At 47.7% G+C, this 15,705-nt stretch overlaps 1 protein-coding gene across 1 annotated transcript in view; it reads right to left on the bottom strand.

The window, feature by feature from the left end:
* ATP11B (ATPase, class VI, type 11B) overlaps window positions 1–15,705 on the bottom strand; it is a 134,771-nt gene that overhangs the window by 40,448 nt on the left and 78,618 nt on the right. Inside the window, exons 18-24 of the mRNA XM_015421941.1 lie at window positions 14,224–14,405; window positions 11,893–12,096; window positions 9,325–9,478; window positions 8,495–8,597; window positions 5,742–5,887; window positions 2,914–2,973; window positions 1,049–1,176 (exon numbers count right to left, since the gene is read on the bottom strand). Coding sequence (XP_015277427.1) covers window positions 1,049–1,176; window positions 2,914–2,973; window positions 5,742–5,887; window positions 8,495–8,597; window positions 9,325–9,478; window positions 11,893–12,096; window positions 14,224–14,405 — 977 coding nt within the window. The remainder of the gene's footprint in view (window positions 1–1,048; window positions 1,177–2,913; window positions 2,974–5,741; window positions 5,888–8,494; window positions 8,598–9,324; window positions 9,479–11,892; window positions 12,097–14,223; window positions 14,406–15,705) is intronic.

Genomic DNA, 15,705 nt, shown 5'->3' with positions numbered 1-15,705 from the left:
GTGGCGGCCCCACACTGGTGAAACGAGCTCCCAGAGAACATCAGGGCCTTGCGGGACCACTCACAGTTCCACAGGGCCTGTAAAACGGAGCTCTTCCGCCAGGCATTCGATTAGGGGCCGCCACTGAGGGGTGTGCCCTGGAACGTCTTCTGGCCAAACTTGGACCATCTCCTGGCTCAAGTCCCCGCTGGTTACTACCCCTATCTCGGGATTTGATTGGATTACCGCCATAGTTGGTACTATAATTGGTGTTGTTGACTTGCTTTAACTGATATTGTATTTATTAATTGTTTTAATTTTTTGTTATGTTATTTAATCTTGTTGGCCGCCTTGAGCCTGCTTGTCAGGCAAGGCGAGGCATAAATACAAACAAACAAACAATAAATAAATAAAAGGAATTCCTCCGCCCCCTGCAGCCACCATTTTGTAGCCGGTTCCAACATCCACAGCCACCATTGTGTGGGTGTGCCCACCACACTGTATCAGAATTCCAAAGGCGCCCACAGGCTCAAAAAGGTTGGGAACCCCTGCCAGAGGCGCTCTGAAAACTCTGGTAGGAGACTTTTCTAGTCCTACCTGTGATCTTTGCTGGAGATGCCCGGGTCCTTTCTGCACGCGAGGCATGCAGCTCTACCACTAGGCCCATCCACCACTCTGACCATCCCCAAATGTAAGGACTCCCAAAGATAGGGGTTCTGGGGCAAGTGATGCTCTGTCATCTTGGTGCTTGGGGGGGGTCAACAGTGGGAGGGCTTCTAATGTCCTGGCCCCACTGGTGGACCTCCTGATGGCACCTGGTATTTCTGGCCACTGTGTGACACAGAGTGTTGGACTGGATGGGCCTTTGGCCTGATCCAACACTGGCATCTCTTATGTTCGCTTATGTTCTTAAAACGAAGAAAGAAACTCAGCTGCTTATGCAAGAGCAGATGTGGATGAATAATAACCTTAAGGAAAGTCAACTGCGACACACTAGCAGCTTCACGCTGGCTATTCTTTGAGCCCAACAGAAGGGGAAATAAATAAATAAAAATAAGATCATGCTTACCGGTAGAGCGCTGGCTTGCTCTGCAGCACGTGAGGGTGCACATGCTGTTCAAGAAGACTGTACATGAGGACCGGCAAGGAAGTGAAACAAATGTTGTACAAAGTCAGGTATACACTGTCATACAGCGTCTGAAAAGTGAGGAAGGAGGTAATTTAATAGTTTTTAGATGCAGGAATTTAAAGAAACGACTCCTAGGCAAAATGATTAGTTAATTCATGGGTGAGATTTTATATTACAGCCAAAGGCCTTTACTACAGTCAACCCAACAAAACTAATACAGAATACACAAACAAAAACACGTTCAGAGCACAATCAACCCAACCCTTCTGTTTTAGGTTATAATGACATTTCCGTATGAAAAACGGTCACGTCTGAAGTCAATGCCACAGTTTGCTAAAACCCACACTTCTAAAAAAGCACACATCTGGTGCAAGCGTATATTTTTCTCATGCTTCCCCCCCCCCCAACTTAAGTACTCTGCTACAGTTGTTCTAGGAACAGTTTTACCAGTAAGACAGCAAGCGAGCACGCCTAGCTTAAGGCCCCGAGAATTTGGCTGGTTGGAAAAGGTGAGGAAGTCATTTAAGGTTCTTCTACCTCTCGTTACAGTAAACCATTTCCATAGTAATATTTTACTTCAGGGAGCTGGCGGGGTGTGTCTTAAACAATCTTGGCTGAGATCCCATTTAGCCATCCACTGCCCTGGGCAGGTCTGGACGAGGTGCTCTCAGAACCAGCCAGAGTTACAAAGAGCCTATAAAGAGACGTCTAGAGAGTCTTCCATTCCCAGCGGGAAAAACCACACGTATGTGTTCATGCATGGCAAACCCAGTGGCTGGAGAGCTACCTTAGCTGAACCTAGCATACAGGCTATGAATGGAAGGAAGGATGGGGTGCAGATATCCTCCATACCCACGCCACAAATGTAGAAAAGACAACCAGCCAGTGCTGGGAAGTGCCCGAAGGCAAGTAACTGCCACGAAAAGGCAAGCAACCACTGGAATGGCTCAGGGCGGGAAAATTCAGACGGTAAAGTCCAAGGAGTTCAAGAGTTGTTAACATGATCTGGAACAACATTCCTGACTAAACCGATTACGGGCAGGAAGGTACCAGCTGGATATTAGGAAATGTTTTTATAGTAAGAGTAGTTCAGCTGTGGAATCAGCTGCCTGGGGAGTTGGTGAGCGCCCCCTCCCTGGCAGTATTTAAGCAGCAGCTGGACAAACACTTGTCAGGGATGCTCTAGGCTGATCCTGCATTGAGCAGGGGTCAGACTAGATGGCCCTGATGGGCCTTTCCAACTCTTTATGATTCTATAACCGCAATTGTGGCCTTCGGGCTGCACAGAAATCCATTAGACAAAAAGCGCTACACATCACCCTAGGAAATCTACCCTTCCTAGCTGTCTCCAATGCCAAAGAGGAAGGGAAAACAGTGATGCCTAATCAACTGATCCAAAGAAAGGTATCATTTCCCCCTGTTCAGCAGGGCCAAGTCCTTAAATGACCCTCAGAGGTTATTTTCACCTTCCGTCCCATGCAAATAAAACACTTCTTCACAAAAACAGGGTAAAGTCTGTCGTTCCATCTACACCTTTCTCAATCGCTTTAAAAGGTAAATATGTTGGGGGGTGGTGGTGGATGAGGAAGAGATTTACTGAGATAATATTAACAGGCCTCCCGGCAGTCAGTAATTAGCTGCCATTAAATTTCGGTTGCTATACAGTCTAACAGCACCTCTTGGGTGTGTTTTTCCCCCCCTTCCGGCTACACATTCTCTAGAAAGATTTTTTTTTTTAACTTTCCTAACCCGCCCATAAGTCTACACCAGGGGAGGGGGAAAAGGTAAGACAGAGAAGTACGTACTTGTTGTGAAAACAAACAATAGAACTGATATAAAAACTGGGGTGTAATAAAGCACACATTCTGGAAAACAAAAAGTGAGAATTGCCGGTTAGTGACACAAGATACCACATCCAGAAAGGAAAAGAAAAAAGAAAAAGAAATAATGTCTGAATATCAGGAGGGCGAAGACCTCTACATTTACATTACTGCAAACCAACACATAACTCTGAAAAGAACTTTGGGGCGGGGAGCGATCATCCTCTGTACATAAATTTCCAGTGCTGTCACATCCAGGATTAGAGCAGGTAAGAGACAAATTATTCGTTAAAGAATATTTGCTGCATTTCTTTAAAGCTAGCTACTCTCTGAGGGCTTTGGCCACAGTTTGATTTGTGGCAGAACAAAACGCTGCCATAATCAGTTGAGGAAAATCTGGGTAAGCAAAGCTTTCTGTGCTGCAACGAGCACAGAGTCTCCATGTAAACCATGGCCTGAAAATCAGGAACATGTGCTTCTTTCCCTCTGTCTAGAGCTATTCTTTACCCTTCCTGTTCACATCACCCTTCTGATCACAAGAGCCAGCCACTCAGTTCTGTTAGACCAGGAACGAGATTCGATTCCAGAAGAACCTTATTTATTTATGTTATTTACAGTCCTCCTTTCTCACTTGGACTCAAGGAGGATTACCAGAGCAAGTCAATAAAGATCGATGGATGGGACATTCAATAAACAGTGAAACAGGATTAGGGCTGTAGAACCAACCAGAAATTGAAAAACAGAACTGAAGCAATGTATAAGTATTAACACGACACATTACATGATGCAAAATCCCACAGTAGGGTCCTAATTTCAATAAGCTAGACACAGTAGTACAGACTACAGTCCCTAATAATTTTTCTAAGTGGCTTTGTGAACCGTTTAGTACACTGAACAGTCTATTGCCTGTGGAGAAAAGAATTTTAGGGTATAAGCTTTCAAGAATCAAAGCTCCCTTTATTTTCAGATACCTGACTCTCGAAAAAGGTTACAAACCACCACCACCACCCCAATCTGGTTGGTCTCTAAGTAGGGATCCCAAGTCCCCCCGGGGGGCGGGGAAACCCCCGTCCCAGAGCCCCGTTCCCCGGCGGCGCCAGATCGGGCCCCGGGGGGATCTCCACCCCGACGTGCGCGTAACCCGGAAGTGACGGGAGGACGCGTGGCCCTGCCCCCAGCGTGCCTGACGTCCTCCCGTCACTTCCGGGTGATGTGCGTGTGGCACGCGCACAAGACGCCGGCTGGGAGCCCCCTGCTCCCGGTGAAGATACACTTGGCAACCCTATCTCTAAGGTGCTCCTGGACTCGAACCTAGGAGTTCTACTGCAGACCAATATGGCTGGGGTCTGAAATTAACTTAAACCAACAAGGGAAGCTAGAGAATGGAATGAGAGTTTCAAATGGGTACCCAAAGCATGGTTCATGTAGAACCCTGGTTTGCGCCAGTAAGCCATGGTTTACAGGAAAGGGGAAAGGGAAATACTCATCCCAGAGCAGAACGAGGGTGTGAGAACTCGCAGCACACCCCCTAACAGCCAGAGAGGGAAAATACAAGCAGTTGTGTAGTAGAGATGGGACTATAAAGATTTCCCCCTTTTTTGATTATTCATATTTCTCTGGTTTTTATAGATTTATTCTTTAAGTAATATTTTATTAGGATGTTAGAAAGGCCTGTTATATAGAAGGCTTTCCTCTTGTAGGTCTGATATTGTTAGCAGACAACGTAATAGGTACAAAGTTCATGATTCTGTAGTTCTTAGGGCAAACCTTTCAATGTCTGGGTCAGATAAGATTTTAGTCTTGTATCAGTAATGAATACTTTTGTTTGGGATATGAAGAGTCCTTGCCCATTATCATTTAGGTTAGGTTAAGTAAACACTTAGTTTGACGTAGATGTAGGTTTCTTTACATCTGACAAATTAGAGGCTTATTACTCAAATTACCACTGTCTTTTGTAACCAATTATGCTTTTTGAATATTGTTTTCTCGATGATGTCAGTCCATGAATAAAATATCATGTATTTCCTGAATATGTTCAGAATATGTTCAAGAAGAAGAAGATGAAGAAGAAAGTTGTCAATTTTTGATTAGTTACTTGGTCCAATCATTTTCCTGTTAATTGAAGCATATTCCCTAAATATGCTGAGAAGAAAGTAGTCAATTTTGGATGGACTACTTGGTCCAACTGTTTTCTTGTTAACTGAAATAAAATATAGATCTTCCTCCTCATTTGACTTCATTTTTTGACATGGAATCTAATATGTACAACAGTTACATCTACGCTGAGTCTTCCTGGGAAATCAGGAGGCTCAAAGCTATTTATCTATTTATACTTCATTTCTTTACCCTGCCTTTCTCCTCACTGGGGACCTGCAGCAGCTCCCATCATTCTCCTCTCCTCCTTTTTATCCTCATATAGCAACCCTGTGAGACAGGCTAGGCCGAGAGTGTGTGACTGGCCCAAGGTCGCCCAGTGAGCTTCCATGGCAGAGGGGGGATTCGAATCTGGGTCTTCCAGATAACTAGCCCGACATTCCAACCACGACGCCATACTGGCTCTCCGATGCCTCACGCCGCCCTAGAAGCCAAGCTGAATGCAATAGCAACTCAAATAGCCAATGCCTTCTTGGAGAGCTGGGTGCAACGTTCAAAGCCACCCGGCATGCTCCTGAGTGGCACAGTTCGACTGGAAGATTCAGACCAGACCAGCTGCTTCTTCCCGCCCTGCGGCTGTTCACGCCGAGAATTTACTCTTGAAGTGAAACACCCTGAGCTAAAAGGGGTCTTTCCCAGGACAATCCGTAGAAACATACCTTGTAAAAAAAGTACTGTACAAGGGTTGCTATTCTAATATAATAAAGGTGGCCGTGGGCAAAAAGTAGCTTAGAGAGGAATTTAAACCTCGCTATTGCATAGTCACTGTTTCGCACAGCTTGCCGTCCTTCTTTGCCCATGATACCTGGAATACAGGGGAGATAACAGACAGATATGTATATATTAAAGGAGTATACTTCAACGGGATACAGCTCATGAACGATAAGCAGAGAAGCGGTAATTCGAGGTCAAATTAAATCCAAGCACATGATCACTAGCAGGGAATTCAGAAGATGACGACGTTGGATTTATACCCACGTCCTTCACTCAGAGTCTCAGAGCAGCTTACAAACTCCTTTCCCTTCCCCTCCCCACAACAGAAACCCTGTGAGGTAGGTGGGGCTGAGAGAGCTCTGAGAGAACTGCCTTGTCAAGGACAGCTCTGACAGAACTATGGCTTGCCCAAGGTCACATCAGCAGGTGCAACTGGAGGAGTGGGGAATCAAACCCGGTTCTCCCAGGCTAGAGTCCGCGCACTTAACCACTACACCAAACTGACTCTCGATTCAAAAGTATCAGAAGAGGAGGAGGAGGAGGAGATTGGATTTATATCTGCCCTTCACTACCCAAAGGAGTCTCAGAGCGGCTTACAAACTCCTTTCCCTTCCCCTCCCCACAACAGACACCCTGTGAGGTGGGTGGGGCTGAGGGAGCTCTTTCCAGAAACTGCTCTTTCTCAAGAACAGCTCTTATCAGAACTACAACTTGCCCCAGGCCATCCAGCCAGGTGCAAGTGGAGGAGTGGGGAATCAAACCCGGTTCTCCCAGATTAGAGTCCACGCACTCAACCATGACACCAAACTGACTTAGAAGTTTCGGCTCATGAACTCAAAGGACCAGTGTATTATGTTATTAGTCATTCGTTCCTGGGAAATGAAAGATGAGCTCAGTCTAGAATTTAATTTATAGCCCGTCTTTCTCCCTGAGGGTAGCTCACACGATATAGATAATAAATTTATGTAATGGCATCAAGTAATGGGGCCGTGGACCTGGATGGCTCAGGCTAGCCTGATCTCGAAAGATCTCGGAAGCTAATCCTGGTTAGTACTTCGATGGGAGACCACCAGGGAGGTCCACGATTGCTATGCAGATCCTCTGTTAGTCTCTTGACTTGAAAACCCCATGAGGGGTTACCGTACGTCAGGTGTGACTGAACAGCACTTTAGACACACAATTATGTCATGAAGGTTTCCAAATAGACACTTGCCTGGTCAACCAGAAGGGACGAGGAAGGGGAGCTCTGCAAGCTGGCTTAAAAAACCCACTTAAGATAAAAGATGGGGGGAAAACAACCCCACTTAAGATCACAAATGATTATTAAGTAGGCCAAAGCAACCGTTGTGGGTTACTTTCATGGACACGATCGTACAGGAGACGTAATTTGTCTTTGGAACGAGTTCTGCAGCCGATTTCACAAAAGCTTATGCATGATACTACAGAGGCTTCCGTCCATCGTGCCTTCAAGAGGGCTGACGTGTGTCTGGAATCTCATCAAAGCTCGTGCGGCTGCCTTCTACTGAATCAAGACCACTGGCCCTTTAAGATCAGCCTTGTCTACTCAGACTGGCAGCAGCTCTCCAGGGTCTCAGGCCGAGGTCCTTTCACATCACCTACTGCCAGATTCTTTAACTGGAGAGGCCGGGGATTGAACTGGGGACCTTCTGCATGCCAAGCAGGTGCTCCACCACTGAGCCATGGCCACTCCCCAAACACACATGAAATCACCGGATACTGAATCCTACCCTTGGTCCATCAAAGTCAGTATAGTCTACTTAAATAGAAAGAGGCTCTCCAGGGTCTCAGGTGGAGGTCTTTCCCAACACCTCCTACCTGGTCCTTTTAACTGGAGATGCCGGGGATTGAATCTGGGACCTTTTGCATGCAAAGCAGATGCTCTGCCACTGAGCCACAGCCCCTCCCCAACGAGCCAACAACATCCAGTCCAGAATCCCACATAAGGCCCCCTAGTCTCTTTGGGAAGAAGAAGAAGAGGAGGAAGAGGAGATTGGATTATACCCGCCCTTCACTAACCCGAAGGAGTCTCGGAGCGGCTTACAAACTCCTTTCCCTTCCCCTCCCCTGTGAGGCAGGTGGGGCTGAGAGAGCTCTTTCGAGGACTGCTCCTGAGAGAACAACTCTGAAAGATCTTGTAACTGGCCCAAGGCCACACCAGCAGATGCATGGGGAGGAGTGGGGAATCAAACCCGGATCTCCCAGATTAGAGTCCGTGCTCCTAACCACTACACCAAACTGGCTTTGTATGCACATGGATGTTTCCCAGTGCTCTTCTACTGACTTTTAACAGAGGGATGCTGTTGCATACCGCACCTGGAGTTTCAGCCCAAGCCTTTCATAGAAGCACCAGATCCCCAACGCTGGCTGTACAATATCAATGCAAACCCAAAGAAGCAGCCCAGAAAGTCCCTCACCTATGCCAACATGGGCTTCCTGGATCATGCTAACGTCATTAGCCCCATCACCAATGGCTAATGTGATCGGCTTCTCCGGAGATGTTTTTATCAGTCGCACAATCTGTAAAAGAAAAACACTTTTTTAAAAAAAACTGGACCAGCACAGGAACTACTCACTCCTATACTACTCAAGATCTTTCACATCACCTCCTACCTGATCCCCAACGCTGGCTGTACAATATCAATGCAAACCCAAAGAAGCAGCCCAGAAAGTCCCTCACCTATGCCAACGTGGGCTTCCTGGATCATGCTAACGTCATTAGCCCCATCACCAATGGCTAACGTGATCGGCTTCTCCGGAGACGTTTTTATCAGTCGCACAATCTGCAAAAGAAAAACACTTTTTAAAAAAAATGGGACCAGCACAGGAACTACTCACTCCTATGCTACTCATGTGGGAAAGATCTTTCACATCACCTCCTACCTGATCCTTTTGATTGGAGATGCCAAGGCCTGGACCTGGGACGTCCTGCATGCAAGGAAGATGGCCGACCACTAAACCCCACTCCCTAAAACCCGGTTACGAAAGAGCCTCCTGCTTTAAAGTTTTGACAACTGTGTAGCCATGCCTTTTTTGGAATTCCGAGATGCTTGAGTTAGACCTATTTGTCCCTGAGAACTCTTACAAGAAATGGACAGAAAATTCTCCGTCGGGTGAACAGCACCCAGGTCCAGTAGTCTCGTTCCGTCTCAGCCACTGGAAAGGTACCCAGCATGTCTTTTGCATTTATTTCTTCACTTCCATAAGTAAACCTTGATACTGTGCCCCTATGGAATTGACTCGTGCTAAGCCCGCACCAACCCTGGCAGCTTCGTCTTTCGAGCGACACAATCGTTAATACTAATTAGGATCGCATGGGGCGCATACGCTCTATTTGCTCTGGATGAGGCCCCAGAGACCTAATATCCAGTTAAGTCCAGGGCACATACTATGGAACATGCTGGAGGCATGCAAGAAGCACGCCCTAAAAGCAGAAAAATTTAAAAATGGGGGATTCTAGCAGCAGAACCCTCCTCTGACACCACTTGAGCGAACCTTCAAGCGAATTACCTTTGCCTTCTGCAGAGGCGCCATGCGGCAACACAGCACCGCAGAGCAATTTCGACAGACCTCCATGAAGAGCTTCTCGTGCTGCCTGAGGGCCAGGGACAGGCTGGTCCCGTCCACTACCAGCCCGTGCTGGATTACATGGTCGTCCTTTATCCTAGCGAGGGAAGGGGAGTTATTGTTTTAAAAAATCATAAGAACAGAAGAACATAAGAGATGCCAATGTTGGATCAGGCCAAAGGCCCATCCAGTCCAACACTCTGTATCCCACAGTGGCCAGAAATACCAGTGCCATCAGGAGGTCCACCAGTGGGGCCAGGACATTAAAGCCCTCCCACTGTTGACCCCCCCCCCAAGCACCAAGAAGACAGAGCATCACTTGCCCCAGAGTCCCTATCTATACCTTGTGGCTAATAGCCACTGATGGACCTCTGCTCCATATGCTTATCTAATTCCCTTTTGAAGCCGTCCATGCTTGTAGCCGCCACCACTTCCTGTGGCAGTGAATTCCAAGTGTTAATCACTCTTTGGGTGAAGAAGTACTTCCTCTTATCCGTTCTAACCCGACCGCTCAGCAATTTCATGGAGTGCCCACGAGTTCTTGTATTGTGAGAAAGGGAGAAAAGTACCTCTTTCTCTACCTGCTCTTTCCCATGCATAATCTTATAAACCTCAATCATGTCACCCCTCAGTCGTCGTTTCTCCAAGCTAAAGAGCCCTAAGCGCCTTAACCTTTCCTCATAGGGAAAGTGTTCCAACCCTTTTATCATTCGAGTTGCCCTTTTCTGCACTTTTTCCAAAGCGATAATATCCTTTTTAAGGTGTGGTGACCAGAACTGCACACAGTATTCCAAATGAGGTCTCACCATTGATTTATATAGGGGCATTATGATATTGGCTGATCTGTTTTCAATACCCTTCCTAATAATCCCCAGCATAGCATTGGCCTTCATCGTATGGCATCATGTATAGTATAGCCAGGAGATCCTAAGACCGTCTGGCAGTCAAAAGTTCCAGCTCTTTTAGTGGTATGCAGCCACTAGGTGGCAAGCTAGACTTGTTTTCCACTAGTAGAAAGGAGGGAGGCTACAGGGGGAAAAAGAGCAAAGAAATCACAAGCAAATCTGTAGTCGAAGCACGCTAAGTACATGCAACAATAATTATATGGAAAGCAAAGTCAATAATAATGCCAAACTCATATATATATTATTGTAGAATCACCTCTCTTGTAAGAGATATGGAGCGGTGCCTAATGGGAATATTTCGATTGGGACCTCGCTTATACATGTGTATTCACTGTATGTTAATGAAGACTTACCTGATTTGCCTGATAAAGGAATAGATCTGAAACGCTGATTATATTATCCAGAACTGCGTTGTTTCTGCTTGGAATGGACTTTATTTATTACAAGCCACAGTCTATAGATGTTTGGACCTCAAGGACATGTGATATTTATATAAACAAGATTTTTTTCCTCTGTGTGCTTGTTCTATTTATGAAGGAAGTATGCTGCTTCTGAGATATGCTGTGACTTATTGTGGGTCTGAGGTTGTTACCACCCACTTTTGGATAATTGTCCTTTATTAGACTTCTTTCTCAGGCAAAAAATGTTTCAGAGGTGGTTTGCCATTGCCTGCCTCTGTGTCGCGACCCTGGTATTCCTTGGAGGTTTCCCTTCCAAATACTAGCCAAGGCTTAGTTTCCGAAATCTGACGAGATCGGGCTGGCCTCGGCTATCCAGAGGGGTTACTGTTAGTCATGAACTACAGTTCTGGAAAGAGCACAGAATGCCAGTTTGGTGTAGTGGTTAAGTGCGCAGACTCTAATCTGGGAGAACCGGGTTTGATTCCCCACTCCTCCACTTGCACCTGGCTGGATGACCTTGGGCAAGCCGCAGCTCTGATAAGAGCTGTCCTTGAAAAAGAGCAGTTTCTGTCAAGAGCTCTCTCAGCCCCGCCTACCTCACAGGGTGTCTGTTGTGGGGAGGGGAAGGGAAAGGAGTTTGTAAGCCACTCTGAGACACCTTTGGGTAGTGAAGGGCGGGCTATAAATCCAATCTCTTCTCTTCTCTTCTTAGAACAAAGAGCAGGCCAATATTCACTTATGCCAGCCTATATCATTCTCCTCTCCTCCATTTTATCCTCACAAAGACCCCGAGAGGAGGGTCAGGCTGAGCGTGCAGGGCTCTTTTGGTAGCAGGTACTCATTTGCATATTAAGCGACACACCCCTAATGTAGCCAATCCTCCAAGAGCTTACAGTAGCGCCTGTAAGAAGAGCTCTGTAAGCTCTTGGAGGATTGGCTGCATTAGGGGGTGTGGCTTAATACGCAAAGGAGTTCCTGCTACAAAAAGAGCCCCAGCCAGCTCCCATGGCAGAGGGAGGATTTGAACCTGGGTCTCCAAGATCCTAATCCGACGCCCTAACCACTACGCCACACTGGCCGTCAAACAGAACCTCAGACCACGGACATTCCATCGCCTCTCCTGGCTAAGCAACAGATACGGCAGGAAAGTAAAGGTTTTCTTTAAACTGAGAACAGATGGGAGTCTGGCACGCGCCCCACGCTACCTCCTGGCTAGCTGCCTCAGCTGCTCTGCGCAGGTGCTGTCGGACTTGTGCTGGACGAGCTCCAGGATGTTCATGGTCCGGTGGAAGTGCCCGCAGGATAAGCTGACGCTGACCGCCGTCTCGTGCTTGTCACCGGTGAGCACCCACACGTTGATGCCCGCCAGCCGCAGGGCTTCGATGGTTTCTTGCACTTTGTCTTGGAGCCTGCAGGTAAGCCAGCCGTCAACAGACAACGTCACAGGTCATCCTTTACAGGTAAACCTTTACAGGTTTTGCTCTCTCTCGGTACCGCAGCCAAACCTTTTCACCAGGCGTTACTAGATCGTTTGAGCGCCTGGTGAAGAGGCGATGGTCAACATTCATTGTGCGCGGGTGTAAAGTGCGGCCAAGTCGCAGCCAACTAGTGGCGACCCCATTGGGTTTTCAAGGCAAGAGGCGTTCAGAGGTGGTTCGCCATTGCCTGCCTCTGCGTAGTGACCCTGGACTCCCTTGCCGGTCCTCCCATCCAGGGACTCACCAGGGCCAACCCTGCTTAGCTCCCGAGGTCTGACCAGATCAGGCCAGCCTGGGCCATCCAGGTCCTTACTCACATCTACTAAAACATCCATTAATCTTTAAGGATGCTTATGTACTTCTAAACCATTTGCCGGTCTCCTGGAGACTAACTGCTGGTCAATGAAAATGGACCCCCTGTGCTCTGCTGTTAAAAGTCTTCTATTCTGTGTAGATTTGCTACCGCTGTTGTAAAAATGTGCTTATGGTTTTTTTCTTTTCTGTTCGAACTTTGCAATTTTTAAGTAAAATCTGATTCTTTTACAGAAAAAAAAATCCCACTTCTTCAGCACGTTCACTTTTACATGTGCATCACAGGGGGTTCTGCATCCAAACCTCTGTATTCAGATCCATTTCAAAAAGGAAAGACATTCTTCCTCAATTTTTGTTGGTGTAAAAAGACTGTGTGCAGTATCATACATGACCATCAAAACACTGGCAGAATGCTCACACCTGCTACTGCATAGGACATATCCCCATGGAGGAGTCTGCCCGGTCATTTATCTAGGGCAGGGTCAGGCTGGCTGTCACTGGGCCGAGCCCTGGCGGGCCCGGCCCCACAGCACCCATTCCCCAGCCCCCCCCCGCCACACATTTTGATGCAGAGCACCAAGGTTAAGCCGACTTTGTACATGCACAGCTCCCTTCCTAAAACATAAGAGAAGCCATGCTGGATAAGGCCCCATCCAGTCACACAGTGCCCTCCTTCAAAAAACAAACCACGTCCATCAGTGGGGCCAGAAGAACTCCAGAAGCCCTCCCACTGTTGCCCCCCAAGCACCGAAAATACAGAGCATCACTGCCCCAGGCATAGTGTTCCATCTATACCTTGTGGATAATAGCCACTCATGGACCTCTGCTCCAGATGTTTATCCAATCCCTGCTTGAAGCTGAATGCTTGTAGCCGCCACTTCCTGCGGCGGTGAATTCCCTGTGTTAATTACTCTTTGGTCGAAGAAGGACTTCCTTTTATCTGTTCTAAAGCCTACGGCTCATCAATTTCACTGAGTGCCCGCGAGTGCTTGTATTGCGAGAAAGGGAGGAAAGTACTTTGTTCTCTGCCTTCTATCTCCCATGCATAATTTTGTAAACCTTGACCATGTCACCCTGCGGTCGTCATTTCTCCAAGCTAAAGAGTCCCAAACCTCTTTAACCATTATTCACAGGGGAAGCGTCCCATCCCCTTAATAATTCTAGTTGCCCTTTTCTGCACTTTTCCCAATGCTATAATGTCTTTTTTGAGGTACGGTGACCAGAACTGTACACAGTCCTCCAAATGAGGCCGAACCATCAATTTATACAGGGGCATGATGATACTGGCTGATTTGTTTTCAGTCCCCTTCCTAATAATACCCAGCATAACATTTGCTTTTTATTTTTTAATTCCTGTAGACATTTCCAAGACAGGCTGGAGATCCAACCTGGGATGCTCAGCGAGGGAAGCAGGAGCTCTGCCACTGAGCCACTGCCCTGTCTCAATGCTATTCCTTCCCTTTCTGCTATTCTCTCCCCCAGGTTCCGGACACACAGCCAAACTGCAGAAGCCCCATTTGTGCTTCTCCACCGGTTTCAAAGGGAGAAGCGTCACAGGGCAACATACTCAAGGTGTGTGGTGGAGAGAGAGGGACACACCAGCTCCCTCCTCCTCAGGAAGGGAGTCGGCGGCCTGCCGTTAGTAAAAAAAACCCCAACATCTGGGGATTTTCCCTCTGGATTGCTCTGTGTGAACAAGCACCTCTCGGGCAGCAAAAGGAATCATCTAGTATAAACAGCACCTACTTGTCTTCGACGCCCGTGGCTCCCAGCAACTCCAGGTCTCTCTCTATAAAGTTAAACGCTTCTGCCAGCCGTTCTTCCCGCTGCTGCAAGGCCGTTTTTGCCTTGTAAAGGCACTGGGCTACCTCCTTGTACTCCTGGGCCGTGAATTTTCTGTAGGCCACACACAGAGTCCTTAACCCTTTCTGTGAAGGGAACCAAAAAGAGGACAACCGTTTGGGAGGAGAAGAAAGCGGGCAAGAAACTGAGTTCGCTGAAAGGGGGCCAGCGCAGAGCTAAAAGAAGACAGCCGAGACATATCTGAAGGACTGCCGGCTTCCACGCGTCTCTGTGCACCAACTACGGTCATTAAGCGGCCGTCTGCTGGCTACCCTAACTTTGGGTGGCCCACTGGGCATCGACCAGAGCCCGGGCTTTTCCATCGTCCCAGATCTGTGGAATGGGCCTCCCTGAAGAGGGGAGGGGAGCCTCCCCTGGAGGTCTTCAGAAGGCACTGAAAGGCTTGTTTGTTTGACAAAGGCTTCTGGGGGCATTTGAATGGCAAGAGCATCTTTCGCCGGGGATGGGGGAGATTTGGGGCTTGCTTTTGGTTCTGAAAATGTCTTTAGCATCACTGCAGCCCCCTTGCCATGTATGTCATGTATGGCTGTGAGAGTTGGACTCTAAGGAAGGCCGAGCGCCGAAGAATAGATTCTTTTGAACTATGGTGCTGGGGAAGACTCTTGAGAGTCCCTTGGACTGCAAGGAGATCAAATCAGTCAATCCTAAAAGAAATCAACCCTGACTGTTCCCTGGAAGGCCAGATAATGAAACTGAAGCTCAAATACTTTGGCCACCAAATGAGAAGGGAGCACTCACTGGAGAAGACCCTGATGCTGGGAAAGACTGAAGGTCAAAGAAGACCGGGACGGCAAAGGATGAGATGGTTAGACAGTGTCATAGATGCAACAAACATGAAATTGAGCCAACTTCAGAGGACGGCGGAAGATAGGAAGGCCTGATCTGGTCCATGGGGTCGCGAAGAGTCGGGCTCGACTGTGCGACTGAACAACAGCAAAGCCCCCTTGAGTCACGAGGAAAGGTGGGATATGTTTTAATGAATAAATACTAATATAACTTCTTCGGTACAATCCAAATTCAGTCACTAGCGCTGCTAGATCCAGGTTGGGCACTACGTGGAAGTCTGCGGGGTGGGCGGAGCCTGAAGAGGGTGGGGGTTTGGGGAGGGGACTTCTAGTGGGGTACAATGCCACAGAGCCCACCTTCCAAAGCGGCCATTTTCTCCAGGTGAACTGAGCTCTGTTGCGTGGAGATCTGCTGCAACGGCAGGAGATCTCCAGCTGCCACCTGGAGGCTGGCAACCCAGTCACCTTCCTGTACCCTCAGTTCCACCTTGAGTAGTGGGCGGGAAGGGAACACATACTGAATGCCAGGCAAAACTGACCTGGCTCGGATGAAGTGTCAAGTCATGAACAAGCCAAGGAC

This window comes from Gekko japonicus, unplaced genomic scaffold (genome assembly GCF_001447785.1).
Source record: "Gekko japonicus isolate JY-2015 unplaced genomic scaffold, Gekko_japonicus_V1.1 scaffold842, whole genome shotgun sequence".
NCBI lineage: Eukaryota > Metazoa > Chordata > Lepidosauria > Squamata > Gekkonidae > Gekko > Gekko japonicus.
The sequence above is the reverse complement of the archived record's forward strand: the minus strand, read 5'-3'. Positions and strand labels throughout refer to the sequence as shown.